Source organism: Propithecus coquereli, unplaced genomic scaffold (assembly GCF_000956105.1).
Source record: "Propithecus coquereli isolate 6110/MARCELLA unplaced genomic scaffold, Pcoq_1.0 Scaffold79, whole genome shotgun sequence".
NCBI classification, from domain to species: Eukaryota; Metazoa; Chordata; class Mammalia; order Primates; family Indriidae; genus Propithecus; species Propithecus coquereli.
This window is the reverse complement of record NW_012154062.1, coordinates 7,603,050-7,624,727: the sequence shown is the minus strand read 5'-3', so window position 1 is coordinate 7,624,727 and position 21,678 is coordinate 7,603,050. Positions and strand designations below refer to the sequence as shown.

Below are 21,678 nucleotides of genomic sequence, written 5' to 3'. Positions count from 1 at the left end.
CAGTGTATGTTCAAAGCAGGCCTACCTGAGGCCAGTAATGAGTAGGAATGCTAAATAAACCCAGAGAGCTCTAAAAGAGACTTCTAAGGAAAATGAGTTGATTTCCAAGAGCAGAAGAAGATTCACCGAGTGAGTCACCAGGTTGCTAAGGAAGCTTTTTCCTACGTGACTGAGTCACATTGAAAGACTATGTATATAGTTTCCATAGAGGATAATGATTAAGAAACATATATGTAACGTTTAGGAGGAATGACTTATAATCAGTGGCCTTGGATTTCAAACCTAAGAAATATGTCACACAAGTGCCGGCTTCTAGAATGTTCTCAATTGTCATGTCAAGGCCTCCAGGAGCCCCACGGCCCCCAGACAAAGAGGCTGAGACCCGCCCGAGAGCGAGGCCACTGCTCTTACCACAGCCTTGTCCCAGATGATGGACATCCGCTCCTCCGTGCCGTTGGTGCCCTCGGGGATCAGGGTGAAGTTGTCCTTCCCCACGGCCTTCTGAGCAGTGTTGAAAGTACAGTGGGCACTGCCAGTGACCTGGAGGTCTCCGCTAGAAGGAAAACGTGTGACGTGACGCTGAAGCTTCGTCAGAATGCTGTGTCCCTAAATCTACTGGGCGAGGTATATCCCGGGTGACACTGCCCCAACCCAGCGGAGTCTGGACACCTCGGTCACCCCTGTGGGTAACTTTCAAGATGGCCCAGGTTTTTATGTGAAATTCCCTCCCAGAGTGGCGTTGGAATCCCTTTCCCGGTTAGCCATCCTGGTGTGGTGAACGAGGGTCCACCTGTTTGCCAGCCTGCTCTCGGCCACCACGCTGTCACCTACCCGGTCAGTTTGGTCCGAGGAAAGACCGAGAACACGGAGTGTGAACGAGCCGCCGGGACTCACCAGGACAGCAGGGAGTTGAGGAAGTCTGGAGTGGTCGGATCCGGGCTCAACGGTGGGGAGGTGACGAAGGCGGCGGCCTTGGCCCAGTTCTTGCTCCAGTAGTGGGAGCCGTCGGTCCCCAGGCTGGCGGTGATGGGCTCGCCATACACAACGGTTCCTGGCAAACAACACACAAGGCTCAGCCCGAGACGACGCGGAAGGAAGGAAGGAAACCGCACTTCTGAGCCGCCACCTGCCTGGCAGCACACCCAGGGAGACGACAGCCTTGTCTCACAGACGATGCCTGGGGAGGCAGGTACCTCGGCCAGCGAAAGTCACCCAGGAATGTGTGTTCCGAGAGTTCACCTTTGGCGCCTGCTCTTCCAACTCCACATACTCTCACTAGGGAATCCCAACGTCCTGAAGGCTTCCCGCTCCTTCTCTGTTCATTCCCAACTCTTAGCAATCTCCCGCCCAGATGGCGTCTCAGCACCCAAGCCCAGGTGCCACGTGGACTTGTTTCTGCATGATCCGTGGCACCGCACACGCAGCCGTACTGTTCAGCATATGCTTGCTCTGCCTGCAGCTCCCAAACCCTCCCAGGGTCTAGTTCTGAGTAAAGGCCCATGACAGGGAATCACACGCGACATCACCAGGTGGAAGGATTTGAGAGCAAATCCACAGCCCTTCAGATCTGCCCAAGAGACAGCCTGGATTCCCGCGTCACCCCCTGAAGGGGGCTGCCCGTGACAGCCACCAGAGTCACAGCCAACTTGGTGAGAGTGAGAAACAAACTTTGCACAGTGACATTCCTCAGATGTCAGCATTTCCGGAAGCGCAGCCTAACTTAATTAATACAGCGTTCAAGAAAGAACGTCAGCTCCCTGACGCCAAATCGTGTCCTCTTCTCTGTCCACTCGGGGGGAGCCATGAAGTTGGGAATCATTTATATCCCCGAAGGCCGGTGCTTTAGTGACTTACATACCAGCCTTCCTTAGATCAGGCCCTAGTCATGTCTCCCCAGCTCACGCCAACTGCACTCGCCAGTTAGACTTTAGACTCAGGTTTCCCCAAACCCCTTCCCCGCCTCCGTTCATCCTCCATGACACTTCCAGAGTGGTCTTCCTAAAACATAATCTTTCCATGCCGTTCTCTTGCATAAAATATTCCAAAGGAGCCCTTCTGCCTTCGGGGATTTAAAAACAACCAACAAACAAAAACGAAAAAAACCTTCCTCACCGAAGCATCTGATACCCTTCGTTATCCAGCTAATCTCTTTAACATCGTCTTAAACTCAACTCGGGTGTCAACACCCGTTTGAGAATCCCATCTTCCACTCCCCCGATTGCCAAAAAAATGACATTTTTTGACTCTGCACTTGATGGAGACACACTGTTTATCATTTATCAGTCTGCACATAGTAGGCCCTCAGTGAATGTGTGTTAAATTGATTACATGGTCTGATATTTTATTAGTTAAAGGCACCTCTAGCTGGAATGTGATCCCAGGTCAGCAAATTCACCTCCCGTCACCTCCTTCCCACAATGCTCCGGCCAAGCTTCCCTCTTCTCCAAACACAGGGGCCCTCAAGGCCAAACACACCACAGTCAGGAATGTGTTTCCCTTCCCCTCGCGGCCTTCTCCGGGGCCTTATCGCTAGATAATACACCCAGCGCCCTCTCTGCAGGCCACTCCGAGAGCTGGCTCCGCCAGCTGCCCCCTCCTGCCTCAGGAATTTCACAAAGGACTCGCTGTTCAGCCAGGGAGTGCTGGAGGCCGCTGCAGGCAGCTCACTGGGGCAATCAGTGACAACACCCCTGACAACACCCCAACCAACACCCCTAACAACGCCCCCCACCCCCAGCAGGAGAGAGGGCTCCAGACCCAGGGGAAGCCTGGCCCAGAAGGAAGCCCCCAGGAAGGAAGGGGCCGGTGCCCAGAAGGCCTGCCAGTGTCCCCTGGGCTCCTGACCCTCTCAGAGCCCCCGAGGCAGAAGCTGGTGCGCCGAGCCAGCCGGGTGGCTGCACAAACTGCTCCAGTCGTCGCCAAGTGGAAAAACACCGCATAATGAGCAGGCCCTGGATGTGCCAAGGACCTTCATGAATGCAAACGGCCGAGCAGGACCCGGGACAGCCCACAGTTCTCAAAGGATCCCGGCTCCAACTCCCGGCTTTTGGTTCGAGCTTCAAACAGCTCTGGCTCAAACAGCTCTGGCTCAAACGGCTCTGACGAACCCTAACTCTCCTGACCCCGCCCGGCCCTCAGGTCCTGCTGGCCACTGTCCGTCTGAGCACAAAGGTGAGGTCTGTACAGGTCACAGGAAAACAAAGGACCTGCAACCCTAAAGGTTTCCTGGTTTTGTCCACATGAAAAAGTTCTTGAGAGCAAAGGTGCTTGGAGAAAAAGAATGGCTGGACGGCCTCTGGAACTCCTTGGACAAACATAAAACCATTTTCCTGAGTTTCCTGTAACTTGCTGTCACTTGTCTTCTGCCTGACTCTGCCCCCTGTCCCATCTCTAGAAACCGGTGCCCCAGGAGGGGCTTGTTCATAAAAAGCGGCCCGAGAACCATGAGCGTGAATGCTGCAGACCGTGGGCTCATCTCTCCCTGCAGAGCACGACTCAGGCTGGGCTGGGGCGGGGGCAGCTCCGCGAGGGGCTGGACGGAGCCCCCCTCCCTCCATGCACGGGAACACGCAGCTCTCCACGAGACAATGAACTTGGCCTTCAGCCTCTGGAAAACCCCAGATCAGGGTCGGAGCTTCTAAGACTACTGCTGACCAGAACCTGCCTCTTAGACGAAGGCTGAGTGAGGACTGCTGGGCCGCGGCCACGCTAACACAAGGACACACAGGGACAGGAGAGGTGGGCGCCGGAAGGAGGGAGGCATCTGGCAGTTCATTTCTGCTCTGCTCTGCTGAAATTCCCTGAGGGATTCAGAGGTCCTTGCTGTCTTTTGGTTTCATTTCTTTCTTTAGCCCCAGAAGGCAAGGCGGGAGATAAACCATCACGTACAAGCACACACACCATCACGGTGGCCGGGAGCCCCCACCCAGGGCCCCTCTCCCTACTCCGTAAACACTGCGCGTGATGGAGCCGTGGAGGAGCTTCCGGAGCTCAGTCGGGCCACAGACACCACTGAAGTGCGTGCCAGAAATAATTACCACTAATAATAATAAACCATCGAAAGGGCTTAATTGGCCTTGCTGCACTCTTCTAAAAACACTGTTGACGCTTTCTTGGCGGTCGGTAGACCTTCGTGATTTTCTTCTCCAGGGAAAGTCGACACTGCGGATGTGACCCCAAGCCAGCCCTTAGCAGCCTCTCCAGTAAGGCCAGGAACTGCAGGGGACTCGGGGGTGGTGTTTATTCAGAACCAGCCCAGGGCCTGAGTGCACTCGTGAAGAATAAACTGGAAGCTGGCATTTAGAGACGTGTGACAGCTCCCAGCTCTGACAGTCATTTCCCAGGAACGAGAAGCAGGAGGACAAATCCAGAGGAGGAACAGTGGGAAACCACGTCTATGCAGCTCAATGTGTAGCCACAAAAGCAGAGTGAAAAACCCACCAGGATGGACAGACGGACGGACAGATACACACACTCACACATGCTCACCTCTCTCCCTCTCCTTGCAGAGAACCTGTGCCAAACCCTAACAGCCTGGGGCCTGGGCTGTCAGGTGTTCGTACCAGGAGTGGTTCTCGAGGAACGAAATCTTAAGGTTTTTAGAATTGATGCTGAGGTTTTTAGAATTGATTCTCGAATCTGACTGGATATAAAGACACTAATGACCCTAGTTCCAATAGTAAAGAGAGCACTGATCGTCCACGGCACGGTGGGGTAATAGAGGTGCACGAAACATCACGACTGGATACTCCCAATCAAACACTTCTAAGAGGCACGGGTCTGTGTGACTGTGTATTTGAACCTTGGAACACGTCTGTCAGATTAACAAGTATAACGAGATCGCTCAGTTGCTCCTTAATTGTGCCGAACAAAGTGGGGAAAGAAGAGAATGAGTGCAGGATTCAAATTCCCAGCTCAAGTAGCACGTAAATGACCAAAGTTTCCATGTCTGCCTTGAAAGAGACCCTGACGTCTTACAGATGCAGAGCTGGGACAGCCAAAAACCAAACCCGGGATCTCATCCTGCGAACGGCTGAACCACGATGCAAACTGAATTCCCAACCTCACGAGGTGTCTGCCGTGAAAGCCAGGGCCCTGATTGGGACGGGAGTCTGCCTCCAGATGGCCTTGGGACTTGAGTGGCAACATCAACTCTTCCCTGAGCCTCCAGTCTGCTGGCCCCACCTGCGGATTTCAGACTCGCCAACCTCGTATCACGTGAGCCAGTCCTTAAAAGAAACCTCTGTCTGCCTGTCACTCTCTCTCTCTTTCTCTCTCTCTCTCTCTATATATTCCACTGTTTCTATTTATCTAGATAACCCTAACACGGATTGTGGAGGGATTTTATGACATTCATGGCTCAACCCTCCTGCCCCTCTCAGTCCTTACTCTAGGTTCAAGAATGGTACGCTGTGCATTAGCTCAACACTAAGGATTCATCCCCAGATCGAGGGGGTCCTCACGGGCCCCATGTCACCACACGACCACAAGCTCCTTAGGATGCTGGGGTCACTCCTGTTGACCCACAGGGCATAAGACGTCTCGTCATGAATTTCAGTTCCCAGAGTTTCATGTCCCCCAGCAGCCACAGCTGTTCCGAACTTTTCTGCATCTGGATTACGGGGGTGGAGTGAGGAGGAGGAGGATGGAAAAAAGTGTCCACCAGATAAGATCATCAGGCACTGCCATGGCTGCCACTCACACACGGGAGGCATCAGCAGCCACACCAGATCCCACACAGGGACAAAACGCAGACCCAGGGAACCCACCCAGAGGAGAATCCCCGCACTGGGCCCTCCGAGGAGAGAGAGCTGGCCAGGAGTCCGGGATCTCTGTTTCTACTTCCCACAGGCTGGATGGTCTGGGGCAGCATGTTCAGTTTCTGCCTTCCCATCTCTCTTCCACGGAATGAGCCCACCAAACAGACCAACGTCTGCGTTCTCTTCAAAAGTAAAGGCCTGCCCCAGGTCTTCCGGTCCTGGCTCTGTTTCCGTTTCCTGCTCTTGCCACGTGGGGTTGATGAGGCGCCGCCCTGCTGAGCGGCACAGACAGTGGAGGCAGCTGTCTCTCGGGGAAGACGGGATGCGGTCAAGTGGGCATGTGAACATAGTTCTCACTTAATATCCTCACTTCCCCAAGCTTCTCCTGGCTTAGCGTTTGGACCAGCAGGTCTCTGGGTGGGGGGACGCGTGAGGGGCATTAAGAGAAGATGTGACTGCTCCTCCCACTGGGAGGATCATGATGTTTCAACAGCTCACAACTGTGGGAAAATTTCGGGTCCCCTTACACAGTCCGACCCCTCTGCGGCTCCCTTCTGTGCTCTAACCTTACTGGCTTGTCCCTCTTGCCCTGACCTTCTCCCCTGGTGTCCCTCCCCTGCGAGCAAAGGAGCCAACTGAGGACCAGGATCATTTCTCCTTCCTGGCGCACAGGTCTGTCACTGAATGAATGAAGAATCTCTCCATCTCACAGAGGAAGAAACGGGGCAGCAGAACGTTGTCGCTGCCTCACACTTGCCTCCAGGCACCAGAACCGCCCACCTGAAGCACACAGACAGTCCTGAGCAGAAAACCCCCGTCCCGCGTCAGGAGGTGTCTTTGCTCTGCTTTTCCAACAAGCTCCAGCTTCAACCAGCCCTTCATTCTTTAACCATGACAACAGTCGGTCAGAGCTGTTGTCTGTGACTTTGCCTGCATTCTCGCATCTGCACATCATCATCGCCTGCGAGGCGAGTCACTGTTACTACCCTCCCTTGCAGATGGAAAAAGGGGATGAGGAGGTAACGAGGAAGCAGCCCGGCGTCACGTGGCTGGCGCACCATGGACCTGGGGTTTGATCCAGGACAGGACATCGATCCCAGAGAGCAAACACTTAATACCACCTTCTATCATTTTCCTTCTTGGTCATTTGGGAATCCTTGCTGGCACGGCATCCGTGCCTCTGCTGGGTGTCAGGCTCCAGTTTCCACCAGGTTTGTTGAGAAACTAAGCCCCAGCAGATGCAGGTCACGAACATGACCATATTAAAATAATTTCAAAGCACGAGGTTAAGTCAGTCAAACCGGAATGCGGGTATTTGTGGCCTCAAGTCCCAATTCCACTGTTCGTTAGTTCTGAGCTTCAGTTTACTCAGCTGCAAAGTAAAACAAAATATAAAAATTCCTGCCTGGGCTGCCTCCGAAAGTTGTCCTGAAGTTCCAGCACGATGGGAAAGAGGCTTGAGAGCCTATGAAGTTAGCTAGGGTTTCTCGCTCGTGCACGTCAGCACCTGAGTGCACTGAAAATTCCTTTCCGGCAGCTCAGGTTTATCTACAGCTAAGGCTTTCAAGGACTAAAGGGTGACAGTTTGAATGCAAATCCCACCCTGGGAACCCCGGTGGGGGGCACAGTTGGACTCACGCCCAGAAGGTTCTGGAAGGAAACAGATTGAAGTCCCCTCTTGGTGTTCACCCGCCAAGACATACACAGGGTCAAAGCGATAAAGACAACAGAGTCAGGTGCTGGAGCGAACTGGATGCTGCAACCACACACGCAAGCTCCGCGGCTCCCAGGAAGAAAGCGGAGGCCGGGAGAAGAGGATGGTGGTGGCAGGGCCGGCTCCATGACGCCACCTGCCCCGACTGAGGACTGGGAGGAGGCTGGACCCCTGCAGCCTCTCATTTGGACAGGTACGTGTTTGCATATGGGTAAACTTTGGACAACCAGGCCTCGATCCAAAATTATGCTGAAACATTAGCCTAACTCGTTTATCAACCTTGTCTGGTAAAATGCATAAAATAAGCTGCCTCCTTCTTTCCATTTTCAGACACGGCCCTAACGATCCCCCCGCTACGTGGAAGCAGCAGTGCTGTGACTGGCCTTCTGTGCTAAGGCCGATTCCCACGCGTGTGTCCCTGCGTGACACAGGGCCACCGACTCAGTGGTCATCCACAGTGTCTCCTAGAAAAACAACTCAGCTGATTCTGGGTGGGTTACATCGTTATAGGTGAAGGCTTTCTTATTTCAAAAAGGCAATTCTTTCAAGATGCCATGAGAGGGCAGGTTTCTAAGAAAACTGCAAGGCAGCAACCACTGGCTGCAAAGCCTAAGGTCAGAGGCCCCAGAAGAGCTCCAGAGAGCAGGGCCAGGCCCTGCTGGGTCCGTCTGGAAGCCATCGCCTCTCGGGACAAACTGACTCAATGGTCATTGAGCAATTTGCTCCAGGGCTTGCAGCGAGACATCCACCAGGTAAAAAATCCCACAGCCCTTCCTGATCCCTACAGATCGCTCCCCACGGAGCAGCGGAAACTGAGCTGCTGAGGTCAGGCTGCTCCCTTTCCAGTGGGGAAGACAGGACAGAGGGACAAGGGGAGGGAGAGCGAAAGAGACTGAGACGGAGACAGTCAAGAGGAAGAGAAAATGAGAGAGAAATCCGGAGAGAAGTGGAGACAGGGAGATGGAGAGAAGCCGAAGTCGGGGGAGAGGTAACGGGAAGAAGGGAAGGAGGGAGGGGAGAGGCCTTCCTGGGGTTCACTTCCCATCAGGCTAAGGCTGCCACCGGCGTCAACTGCATGCTCCCAGGCTTTCTGTGCCCGGAGATAACTCCCAGCATCCAACGTGCTGTGACTGTCCAAGTTCACAGTCAGCAGCAGGTGACAACTGCGTTTATGACGCAGAAGGCCCCCCAGTCCTCCCGAGGAAGCCGCACTTAGTAAATCAGTTTCCAAAACCTTCTCAATGGACCCCAGGTAATACCAGAGAACCAGCCTCAGCCCAGAACGCATCAATGGAGTTTACTGAGCACCAAAAAGACTGGACGTGACAGTGTCTGGGGAGAAATGCATCCTGCGTCCCACGAGGCTGTCTGACTCACCCCAGCTGAAATCACTACCAGCCTCGCGGGGGCGGGGGGGGGGGGGCATGATGCGACATGACGTTCCCCAGAAGGATTCTGTGGCAGATGGAAACAGACGTCATCTGTGTATGTGCCTGGTTTATTTAGACTGCACCAAATTAAATCCAACCTCTCAACGGGGCGTGGGGTGGGGGCGCGGCTGTCCACCCCGTCTTTGCTGTGCACACAGCTCTGAGCAGCTACGAGCAAGGCCGTGGCAGCGGAACAGCGGGAGGAAACCGGAGCTCCCTGCCGCGCTCGCCTGTAATTAGGTTAATGCTGGAACCTGGTGAGAGTGGCCCACTTGGCATGAGGGGCTGGAAAAGGTGCCCTCCCCTCCAAGCCCGGCCGCAGCGCTCACCCTTCTTCCGCGCCTGGGCGATGACCTCGGCCGAGCTCTTGCTCATCACCTTGGTGACGTAGAGGGGGCAGTTGGTCTGGTTGGCGATGGTGATGGAACGGTTCACGGCCTCGGCCTCCACCTGCGCAAGAGTGGTCGAGCGTGAGAAGCCCGCTCAGCCCACCCCGTGAGCCCCATCTTTACCCTCACCCCCCAACAGAGGCTAAGACACGTGAGGGGCTGCTGTGCTGGGTCCCCAAGGTTCCACCCCCAGGGGCACTGCAGGGGGACGTGACTGTCCCAGCGTCACTCTATTGCTATGGTTGAAATGTGGGGTGATTCCTTTCTGACCCTTCTCCAGGTGTGGGCAGCAAGCCTGTCGCATAAGCACAGGTCCAGAGCTGTAAGACATGCAGATTCTCAGGCCCTGCCCCAACCCACAGGCTAGGAGCCCTGGGTATGGGACCCAGCAACGTGGCTCTGAACCCATGCTCTGCGATTTCCACGCTTGCTAACGTTCGAGAACCGCCACCCCCAGACACTGATTGCTCTCCATTCGGTATATTCATTCTGCTCCCATGGTCTTGAGTCAAGACATTCAGTGACGTGGTTTTGGTGTCGGGCTTCTGTCACATGCTCAGGGACAAAGCCAGCATCACCCACAAAACAATGCGGTCTCACAGGGAATGGGGCGGCAGCATCTGTCCGCGGCCCCCCATGTGTGAAGCATGAACATGGCCAGCCAGCCCCAGCCTGGTACGACCTCTGGCACAAGATGGGCGAACTAGTGTCACAAATAAGCTCTTTAAAGCCGAGGCCTCAGTGAATGGTGTTTCAAAGACCCTGCAGGATGATGCTAAACACCTGATCAGGATCAAGTTCTATCTGACGAGGAACCAACCATGGCGTTTACGCCGGGCCAGCAAAGGAACGGGTGAAATTATGGAACAGCAGAGCTCAAAACGTCACTGGCTCCCTCCCCGAATTCTGGCAAATGGCTGTGGCTTGAACTGGTTGAGGGAGGGGCTGGGCCCACTCATTGTTTTGTACTCCATGCCCCACCCAAGAGTTCCTAGTGTCGTGCCTGGTACCCAGCAGGTGCTCAAAACTGTTTGCTGAACAAATAAATGACTTCATTTCATATTCATGGACTGTCCTGCAAAGAGCTGTTATTTATCGTAAGGCATAACCGAGCTCCCGACTGAATTAACTCAGCTACCTTGTCTCCACCAGAGCTCGGCCAGGAGATCAGGCTCAGTAATTGCATTAGCTGATAATCTAATTTAGTGAAGCTGAGACCACTTCATTCACGTCTGGCCTTCAGGCGCCAGCGACGTGAAGAGAGATGTCCAGAAACCCACAGGCAAAGCAGAGGGCTCTTGAAAAAGCTCTTTAAACGTCCAAATGTCTCTGATTCCTGGGACAGCTGCAGGACAGCTTCGGCTGAATCAGAAACAGTAAGGGGAGTCTCCAGGCTACACAATCCACACTGCCTCACCCTCAGGTGCAGTCTGACACGTCACTGTCCTGTGCAGACACACACACACACGTGACACACAGCTGCCCAGAGAGACCCCCGTCAATGTAGCCACAGAGAAGCCACATTCTCAACAGGACAGTAGGAAGCGGGTTCCCTGTGGCTCTGCACAGCGCCCAAGCGACACTGATTCACGCATTCTGCTCCGCGGATGTTCACCTCCTCGGGTCGACTCAGCACGTGTCCTTCGGGGCCCGTGATGCCCAGATCCAGGATCCTCTGCTGCTCCTGGAATGTTCAAAGAAAGCCAGGCTGTCAGGGAGAGCTGCACTTCACCTAGCTGTGGTGGGGACAGAGCTGGGCACACAGGGATCGGGCAAGATGGAAAATGGTCACTGCTGACCACCCGCCCTCATCCCAAGACCTCACTGCCCTATTCCCAGTCCCGCCGGAGCAGGGTGGACCAGTGACAGCCCCCAGCACTGCTCGGCTGTCCCCCGGGATGCTGAAGGCCAACATATTCCCGGCCTCGACCACAGTGTGCAACGCCTGTGTGTGGCGAGGGCACTCCCATACCCCCCCTCGGCTGCTGCATTACAGCACGGAGAGAAACAGCCTCTCCCTGGAGCAGGAACCAGCTCTGTGTCCGCCAGACACTGAGAGGCATGCGTGTCACTGGCATTCATGCCACCAGGGAGACCATGAGCAGAGCCCCCAGGGAACACCAGGCCCCTCCAGCCTTCTGCCTTCGAGTTAAGCTACAGAAGACATTTCACTTTCTTGAGCCTTCCTCTTGCCCTCCAGGTGATGAAAAATGATGAAGAAAGCCCCCTACCTCTGCAATGATGTCGCCGTTTTCTGCATGGACTTGGGCTATGGCACCAATATCCCGGATCACGCTCAATACTTCATATATCTGAGAGACAGGAGGGTGGGATCAGAGACAAGGACTTCCAGCTCCCCGACCACAGGGACAACCATCTCCCCGCCAGCGACATGCCTGGGATGAGAAATGGTACCCCCCCTGGCCCCCGCAGCTGTTCTACAAAGCCAGGCATGACTGAGGGCAATGTCTCCGGCCACGTGTGGTGGAGGAAGACCCCTCAGTAATGACCAGGGCAGTGCAACTCAGCAGGACACGGATTAGGAGTGAGCAGCTCCTAGACGCCACCCCGGCTCCGCACCAGGTTTGCGGAGGAAGCTCCACGTGCTCCTCTGGGCCACGCCGTGACACGGTAGGCAGCTCCGACTCACATTCAGAGCCTGGTGGAGCTCCCATCCCAGGGGTCCAGGCACTGGGTTCCCACTCTCCTTCAAGGCTAAATTGTACATCAGTCACCTAATCCGCCAGCCATTTCTCGTGAAGCTAAGGAAGGAACCTACACTGAAGACTTCTTTCCCAGACCACAGCAGCAGCCCGAACGTACCAAGTGTCAGTGAGACTGTTCAGAACAGCTGATCTTCTTACCTGGGAATCCGTTAGCTGGAAGCGATCTTTGAAAGCCATGTACACGAGGAAGGAATTTACCCCTAGTGGACAGACAAAATAGAGAGGTAGAGACAGGACTTTTAACAAATAAACCAAAACCAAATAATCTGGAAAGGAATGAGACAGTGATAATGTTATGTATGTGGGCGCGCGGGCGTGTTTGTGTTTGTGTGTGTGTGTGTGTGTGTGTGTGTGTGTGTGCATGTGTGGAGAGGAAGAGAGGATGATGAAGCAAGTGGGGTATAAACAACAGTGAATATGAGGTTGTGGTGCACATTAATCCTTTTTAGTATTCTTACGATTTTTCTGTAATTTTAAAATGACATCAAAATGAAGAGGTGCCAGTATTTATACACCCATGTTCAATAGCAGCATTACTCACACAGCCAAAAGGTGGAAGCAACTCAAGTGTCCATCAACAGATGAATGGATGGATAAACAAAATGTGGTCTATTCATAACATGGGATAGTATTGGCCTTAAAAAAGGAGAGACATTCTGACACATGCTATACCATGGATGAAGCTTGAGGACATTAGACTAAGTGAAATAAGCCAGTCACAAAAGTATGATTCCACTTGTATAAGGCACCTAGGAGTCAAATTCTTAGAAAGTAGAATAGGGGTTGCCAGGCGCAGGGGGTGGGGTATGGGGACTTAGTGTTTAATGGGGACACAGTTCTGGTTTTGCAAGGTGAAAAGAGGCCCATGGATGGATGGTAAACACTTAATGCCACTGAACAGTCCACTTTAAAATGGTTAAGAAAGTAAAATTTTATATTTATTTTACCACAGTTAAATTTTTTAAAGCTACCCCCAAAACCAAGTCTGTTGTGACTTTAATAAGAAAATGAATTAGAAGTTTCTGTCTATGAAAAATGTGTAATAAATGTCTTTTCTTTGGCAAACAGACTGCCTTCCATGCTGATACTTATGAAACGATTTTTTAAATAAGAAAAGGTTCATTAGTTTAACAAGCAAATGTTGCAATTCTCATCCTGGCGTCTCAGAGTGCTTGCCTCCCGAGGCACCAGACCAAACATTCCTGCCCAACATCCATCACAATTTTAAACAATCGTCCTGACAACCTCATAGCCTTGGAGCTTAATTCAAGCCACCTGGGGGGTGTTGGAAGCTGCCAGAGTTAAATGTCTCTGGACATCCTGGCCCTTCTCTCATTGCCAGGCAACAGTTACTATGGTAACCCTCCTGCCAGATTTGGAGTAGATTCATCCTAAGCATCGAAAGTAAAATCCATTAGAGTTTTGGTATTGTCAAAAGTGAGAAAGGTCAAAGGTTCCCTATTTTTCTTTTATGTGGAAGCTTCGTGCTGGAAAGAATCTTAGAGGACATCTAGTCCTCTAATACCCTCATCTGAGAGATTTTTAAAAAAATTGAGACCCATAAGATTTAAGTGATTTACCCAAGGTCACATAGCTAATCTATGGAAGAGCAGAGAATTAAACCTGAGACTGTAGCTTTTCTTTCTGGGGCTTTTTCTACCATATCCATGCCTAGAGATTCCCCTCCTACCATTTTACTTATAGCACGTGGTGTTTCTGGGTCTGGAAGTCCCAGAACCCTAAAGCAGGTATTTCCCTGGAGGTTAAGATCCAGTGTGGTCAACAAGAGTCCCCAGGAATCTGGTCTCCAGCCCACAGACCCGGGAAGACGATGTTGTCTGGCTCTTCCACCTAAACCCCCGAGGTCCCTGTTAACAGAAGAGCCCCAGAGACACCATGAGGTGGTAAAAATCCCCCAGCCTCCCTGCGAATCTTTCCAATCCCTGGAATCCTGCTTCTCAAAATAATTCTATGAAACAGAAAGGACCCCTCAGGCTGTCTCATTACCCTCAAGTCTATCTAGGATTCTTCCAGGTTTGTAGAAGAGGCTGCCCAACACTCAAGGCTCGTGTGCACTCCTAAGACTGCCCAGAACCCACACTGGGATATGCACCTGTTATCCTTTAAGGGTAAATCACTCTCATGGCAGCCTCGACTTCCCGACCAGGCTACAGAACACAGATCTCTCTCAAACCAATAAGCTGCAAGCAGCTGTTTTATAAGAACAGGTCCCAGCAGTAAGGCTCGTATTCTCTTATCAATGCAGGCTTGTGTTACTGCACGGGGCAGGGCCACCTCCAATTAGCACAAGCTGCAACCCAAAGCCCTCTCCCCTTGCTAGGGGCAGGCATGGGCGTCAGATGCGAATGGGATCTAGAAGCATTATTTGCAGAGCATTTCTTCCCAGAATGGTGCCCGTTTATGCACTGAAATGGAAACACCTGCAGAGGGGATTGAGTGAGTCTGTGCAACCTACCGTGGTCCTTCACCAAGGCTTCCATCTCTTCCTGGATGCCCTTATGCCACTCGGTGATGTCCACGTGCAGAGAGTAGTCACAGCAGGACTTGCTGTCAGCCCATTCCCTCCACTGGTCAAACGCGGCCAGCAGGCTGGTCCCAGGCTCAGGAACAACATGGTCAACTGGAAAGAAGCAGACATTTGCCGTCACCACCAAGAGCCTGGAGGGCTGTGGGCCAGCAGGTGTTTTCCCATTTGAACCCTGAATAAGGCTTCTCGGATTCAAAATCGAGACAGTGATCTCTACAGCGAGCCTCTAAGAAGCCACTTAAGGCAGCTGACTGCCCAAGAGGGAGAAAGCAGAAAGCAGAAACTTGGCATCGGACGATGGCTCCAGTGAAACCACGCATGAACTGCCCGAATCTGATTTCCCAACTCCAAGTCCCTGAAAGCACAAGCCTTGGGCACATTTCACGGACAATGAGTCCTTACGGACAATGGCAGTGTCAAATGGCCCAGCGTGGAGCAGCCGAACCCTTCTTTGTGTTGATGCAGCGCGTGAGACGCCCCCACCAGACGGCAAGGAGCTTGAAGGTGCTGGACCACAGCCACGCAGACCCGGCCTTTCAAAAGTTCCCAGGCATACCCGCTCTCGCGTTACCACTCACATTTCGGCAGCATAACACCACTTTGTAATTTAGGGGATATCTTTCATCTTAAGAGTTCAAAGCATTTTCAAACTGCAGTTGTTGTGATATTATTGAGGTAGGCTGATACAGAGGACAGAGGATTCTGGACTCAGGCCGACCCGAGTTTGTTTCCTGGCTTCATTGCAAGGTACCCTTGGGCAAACTACTTAATCTCCACTGCCCTAAATTTCTGTGCTGGTTAAAAATGGGTATAATATTATCTAGCACATACATTTGTTAGATATCTATCAACTTTATGGTACTCCTCTATTTAAATCATCCAATGGCTTCCCCTTGCTCTTCAGATACAAATTAAAGTCCCTCAAAAGGTTTGCAAGATCCTGCCCAGCATGGCCCTGGCTTACCTCTACAATGTGACCCTGGACCATCTCTCTCCCTTGCACTCTGCTCTCCAGCTACACAGGCCATCTCTCAGTTCCTACAATATCAGCCTGCTCCCTGCCACCACAGGGCCTTTGCACCTGCTGTCATCTCTCCCAGGTCTTAGAGAGCTCTCACCTAGTTAGCATGATGACAGGAAGATTGCTAGAACTATTATTACCGATCTTCTGCATAGAAGCACTAAAATACAAACTGATTTGTCCAAGGTCAAATCAAACTTGTACAACAATAAATGTAAAACCCAGGACTCTTGACACCTAAAGCAATGAATCATTCTTCCTAAATAAAATATTAGATTTTCTGCACCCAGGTAAGCAGTTCTGAGCTAAGAAAATGCCAGCCCAGGCAATGCTAGTGAGCTCAGATTTCTGAAATGGATCAAATCTTGCAGATGCTGCTAAATTGTGATCAACTGAGCCTGGCTTTGTATATGTCAGAAATCTGGCCATCTATGCTGAATTCTCTTTTGAAAAAACTTATTTTTTGTAAGCCAGGTGTGGTGGCACATGCCTATAGTCCTAGCTACTCAGGAAGCTGAGACAGGAGGATTGATTGAGCCCAGCAGTTCAAATCTAGGTCGGGCAACATAGCAAGACCTCATCTCTATAAAAAAAATTAAAAATTTACTTTTTTGTAAGTATTATTATATATAATCAAATGAGCACATACATACCTGGTATCTATAATATAGATAATGTAGTCTAATGAAAGCAGAGATGATGTACACTTTCAATGCAAACCTGTTCCATTGACAAAATGCTAACTTAGAAATCTTGACAAAACAATTCCAGTTTTTCTTCTTAAATGGTGTGTCCGCTCTCCCCCCGCCCCCGCCTCGAAAGAAAACCACAAAAACATCACTTTATAGCAATCAGGTTGGACACAATCTCCCTAGCCATTCCCCTGGCTTCATCTCGTCCGCTTCCAAACCAGCCTTCCTAACAGCTAGAAGGATCTTCTTAAACCTTACATCAGATGAATCAGATGCCGCGGTTCCCCCGATTAAATCCTGCAGTGCTGTGCGCTGTCTTCAGAGCAAAACTGAAACTCCTTCCCGTGGTCCAGCCAGATCTAGTCCTGCCTGGTCTCTCCACCCTACTCTCTCACCACCAGCTGCCACCCCGGCCGGTGTTCACTTTAACCTGCCCAACTCCTGGGCACCTGCAGGCCTTTGCACAAGCAGCTCCCTCCCTCTGGAAATCCACCCCCCTCGCTCTTGACTCGGACACGGCCATCTTCTCCTCATCTCCTCGTCCAGCTGACATGTCACCATCCCAGGGTTGCATCACTGTAATAGTTTCTGTGCGAGTTTCACTGATGTAAACTGCCCCAGAGCAAGGACTGAATGCCTAGATCTAGAGAGAGTTCAGGAGTGCTGTAAACAGTGAAGGAATGCCCCCTGCCAGCTCTCACACTCCCTGCGAGAGACCAGGCAAAGCAGGCGAGGAGATGCTCTCCCGGGAACAGACCCGCTATTCCTGCTGCAGAGCCTGGAGGTCCCTCTGCCTAACACTGCCCTGTGAGACCCTCACTCACGTCTGTCTGCCAGGAGGAAATGCATTCCTCTTACGGGCCAGCATGGGGTATGAATGAAAATATGGATTTTTCTGATGATACAGTTTTGTTTTCAGTAGAAAATTTTAAAAATGTAGAAAATTTTAGGGAAAATTAATAATCCAACTACCACCGTGCTCCTCCCAATCAACCTATTCAAATTCGGGTGTATTGTCTCTTAGTCTTTTTTTCTATGTATTATATTTTATTCTATTTCTTTATTTATTGTCCACGTTCTTCCCCTCGAAGTGTTTTAAGGTGTTTATAAAGATACATAAGATACAAGAACATTTGATAAACCAGAAATAGGAATAAAAGATGAAGTAGAAGAAACATAAAATGGAATCAGGAACGAGGCATGTATGTTACGTGTGCCTGTGTTTATGTGTGTGTGTGTAAAATGTATATATGCATGTGTGCATGTGTGTGTGTGTACAGATAAATAACATTTAGTCTTATACATTGGCTAAATTTAGAGTTAGACTCTCCAGCCAACGTAAACAAGGAAGCCTAAGTTCAACATATGTTTCCTCTGGGATTAACAAAACAAATCCCTTCTCAGAAGAAGAACAAGCACTGCTGATCGTAAGACCCACATGCTCATAGTTATTAAATGATCCTTTCCCCTTTTTGATTCATGGTGACTTTAAAAAAACAATAATATTATTATTAGATAAAATACCTAATAACATTTTTAAATTTGTACACATCTTACAGAGAGGCAATACCAGGTTTTGTTCTGGGTTATTCTGCTCCATTTATCTCTGTACTAAATATAGCAGCTTTTTGATACATGGTAATATCTGGCGGTAAAAGTTCTCCTTTTTTCTGATTTTTATAAGAAGAAAATTTATCTTGCCAAAGGTCATTTCCTCCATAAGATTTTCTTCCCTCCTCTGTAGCCTGTGGAATCTGAGAATACGACATGTAGGACATCCCTTCCGAGTGGCTTGCACAAGCCACCCAATGTTGCTCCGCCTGCACTCGCCCTTGGACAAGGTGAGGGGGGTCACGGAGAAGGGACAAGGACCACCTTAGACTGGATGCAGGACCCATGACCCCAAATCCCAGATCATCTGGTGCTACACTTCTCAGACTTCAGGGTGCACAAGAATGATCTCGATTCCTCATTAAAACACAGGGTCCTGGACCTCACGTCAGAGGTTCTGATCTGATACTCTGCACTTCTAATAAGCAACCCAGGAGCGGCTGCGTCTGCCTTGGACCGGTTTGAGCATCACTGACTGAGTGCAAATCTTTTCCCACTGACTTTGCCCTCCGCCCCCATTCACTCCTGGCCCATTTTACCAGGAGGGGGCTGTTTTCTACACAACAGCATCGTCACATACCAAAACTATCAGGTTCCCTGGCTGCACGACTGCGGCTTCCCTCCACATCCAAAACCAGTTCCTGGAGTTATGAACCCCTGAAAACTCTGGACCCAGACACAGCTGGGCACATCAGAGAAATAAATATGTTTCCTCCGAGAGCTGATGACACTCAGAAACGTGTCCACGAAAAGCCTCCACATGTTTTCCCACAGTTCTCTTTCCACAGAAGCTCTCATGGGAAGAGCTGCTCCGAGGAACAGGGCAGAATGTCACAGTCACTTCCGGAGGGAGCACAGAGTCCCCACTGAGGACACAAGCCTGAAAACATCTCGCACAGAACACACAGGCCTTTTCTCTGGTGACCTCCCTAAGCTATCTGTCCCTGCAGAGCGACAGCTCAGCAACCCGGCTATACACCGGCAATGAAAAGAGGCTGGGCTTGGGGTTCGGGTCGCCAGGAGAGTCCCACATGCTGGGTCTTTCTGCAGTACTCCCTTGCTTTGGGGGTTATTCCCTGGGACCTCCATTTCTTCACCTACAAGACACAGGCAGGAAACTGCCACCATGCAGGGCTGCTAGAAGTTAACGTAAGTTAACGTAACAAAGTGCAGGTAGAAGCACCTGGCAAAATGTCCGGCACCCCCTGGGCTTTCATACCCTCGGGATGAGCCACTGGAAACACCACGTGGTCAGGTGGCAGGGCTGTGATCCTGGTTGGTTGATGAGGGAGCCAGGAACATGCCCCAAGACAATGGCCTGAATTTGCAAGTTATCATACAATCCATCTCTGAAAGTGCTTTAGTGTAGACAATACCAGCTATATCCAAAGGACAATTATTACCTCTATTAAAACGGTCAAAGGACCGTACTTTTTAAAAGTTTTATTGAGATACTATTCATATACTATGCAATTCACCTATTCAGAGGGTACACTGCAATGGTTTTTAGTACAGCCACTCAACTGTACAACCATCACCACAATCTAATTTTAGAACATAACCCAAAAAAGAAACCCGGTACCACTAGCAGTCACTCCCCATTCTCTCCAAGCCCTGTTACTCCCAGCCCCTGGCAACCACTAATCTCCTTTCTGTCTCTATAGATTTGCTTTTTCTGGACATTTCACATAAATGGAATCTACGTGGTCTTCTGTGTCTGACTGTTTTCACTTAGCGTGATGTTTTCAAGGTTCATCCTTGCTGCAGCATGAATCAGGGCTTCATTCCTCTGTCTTGCCTCAAGTGGTTTTGGTGTCCTATTTTTATGTTTATTGGACCTTGGCAAAGTGTTAGACACAAAGTAAATAAGCTGTTTCCTGAAAATTCAAATATATTATAAGACTCCTTTGGCATTTATAGTATTTCAAAGACCCTACATTTTTTTTTTAATTTTTTTAAAGGTCATTGCAGACTCACACGCAGTTTTAAGATCCTGTGCCTGGGTTCCCCCAATGGAAACATCTTGCACAATGTCACAACCAGGGAGAGACACTGATATAATAATCCAAGACCCCCAGGTTTTTGAAAGGCCAGACATCAGTGTGTCTGATTAGTTTAAGGGGCCCTTCCTATTTAGGGTGCTGGAAAAACCATCACTGCAGTCCCTGTTCTGGCACGGCAGCAGCTGAGCAGGAACCGCATTCTGTAAGTCTGCTGGGGGTTGTGCAAGTGGAGCAGGAGGGAGGAGGGAGGGTGGGGAGCGCCCCACCGACCGAGAGCCCCACCAGCCCCTCCAAAGCCTCAGACACGATGGCACACAGGGGCAGATCTTAAAGCTCCTGCTATGGGCGCACACGCCTTCCCACCCCGACTCCCCGGGATGCTTACGCTCTCAGAACCGCCCATCTCCAGGATCTTGTGCCAAACAGTCACGGCCTCATCCTCCAGCCTCAGTGCCCACTTGTAACTGAGTGCGCATCAGCCTCTCCCTCCTTCATCTCAGATACATGCATCGACTGCAATTGAAAGCAAACCACCAGGGAGACGACAACACAAAGCACCCCCGGCTTATCGACGTGGCTTTCCCAAGTTGGCATGTACTCTGCAAAATGCTGGGTGACCTCATCAGCCAGGCAGGGAATGGCTTTTGTTGGTGGAGAGATAAGAGCCTGCGTGAGCTCGGCCTGCCAGTTGGGATAACACAACATTGTTCCGAAAAAAAGGCATAAAGGAAAGAGAGAGCACCTACCTGCCCCTGGGAATTTAAGGGGTACCCGCAGGAGAGGCGGTAGCGGAAAGACCAGAGCCAGATGCCCGGGTCCAGGACAGTTCTGCCACTTACTCACCATGTGACTTTGGGCAAGAAATTCAGACACTCTGAGTTTCAGATTCCCCGTCTGTGAAATGGGACTAATACTTAACTCACAGGGTTCTAGCGAGGTGTAAATGAGTGAGTGAATCTCAGAAGAGCGCTTGCTATATAGACATGCTCAATAAACACCAGCAGGAAAGCAAAGTTGTGTTCCTTTGTAAGAAAAGCTCCCCTGCGTAAACCCGTGTAGCATTTAGGTGCCTCTAAAGCAAGTGCCGCCTTACAGGGTGAACTACTTGCCTTGTGCAAATATACTATTTCTCCCAGCTGTCCCTCCTCCCTCCCTCCTGATCTCCTTCCTCCCTAGCCCCCAGCCTTCAGTCCTCCTCATTGGCAGTCCCCGCCTCAGCTCTCCCCAGTGGGTCTAAGGCCGAAGGCCTCTTCAGTGTCTCTAGCAAACCCTGCGATGAGCAGCTGAAGCAGGTGGGCCTCACACAGCACCTGCTGCGCGAAGGGAGCTGCACGTCCTGAAACGCAGTGGGCACCTGGAGCCACCCACACCTGCAGCCCATGCCGCTGTCCACCAGACTTCCCTCCCCGCGTCCTGGCCCACTGGAATGAGGGTGCACATTCCTTCCAGGCTGCCGGACGGTGACTCTGGGAGACAAGGAGTCAGGGCTAGAAACTGAGGGTAGGAAGCAGGGCAGAGAGAAGGCCCGGATTCCAAACCCACTGGGATTTCAGATTCTAAAGACGATCTTGGAACATCATCTTTGGCCTTTCACCCCATTTTCATGGATGAACACAGGCACCACCCCACTTAGAGAAACGTATCCACCTCTCCCCTTCACAAAGTTTCAAATATGGGGATGGGACAATGGAACTATTTTATAATTTCATACCACCACTGTCTGCATTGATCCGATAGCAATAATACCAACCTCACATGGGTATAGCTTTTTGGCAGTTCACAAAG

General features: G+C 51.1%; 1 protein-coding gene across 2 annotated transcripts in view; it reads right to left on the bottom strand.

Moving 5' to 3' along the window:
- DPYSL2 (dihydropyrimidinase-like 2) overlaps nucleotides 1-21,678 on the bottom strand; it is a 96,530-nt gene that overhangs the window by 10,092 nt on the left and 64,760 nt on the right. For both annotated transcript variants that reach the window (XM_012662987.1, XM_012662988.1), the window contains exons 4-10: nucleotides 14,495-14,659; nucleotides 12,157-12,218; nucleotides 11,524-11,604; nucleotides 10,908-10,976; nucleotides 9,233-9,353; nucleotides 895-1,051; nucleotides 412-553 (exon numbers count right to left, since the gene is read on the bottom strand). In XM_012662987.1, the coding sequence (XP_012518441.1) occupies nucleotides 412-553; nucleotides 895-1,051; nucleotides 9,233-9,353; nucleotides 10,908-10,976; nucleotides 11,524-11,604; nucleotides 12,157-12,218; nucleotides 14,495-14,659 (797 nt within the window). The remainder of the gene's footprint in view (nucleotides 1-411; nucleotides 554-894; nucleotides 1,052-9,232; nucleotides 9,354-10,907; nucleotides 10,977-11,523; nucleotides 11,605-12,156; nucleotides 12,219-14,494; nucleotides 14,660-21,678) is intronic.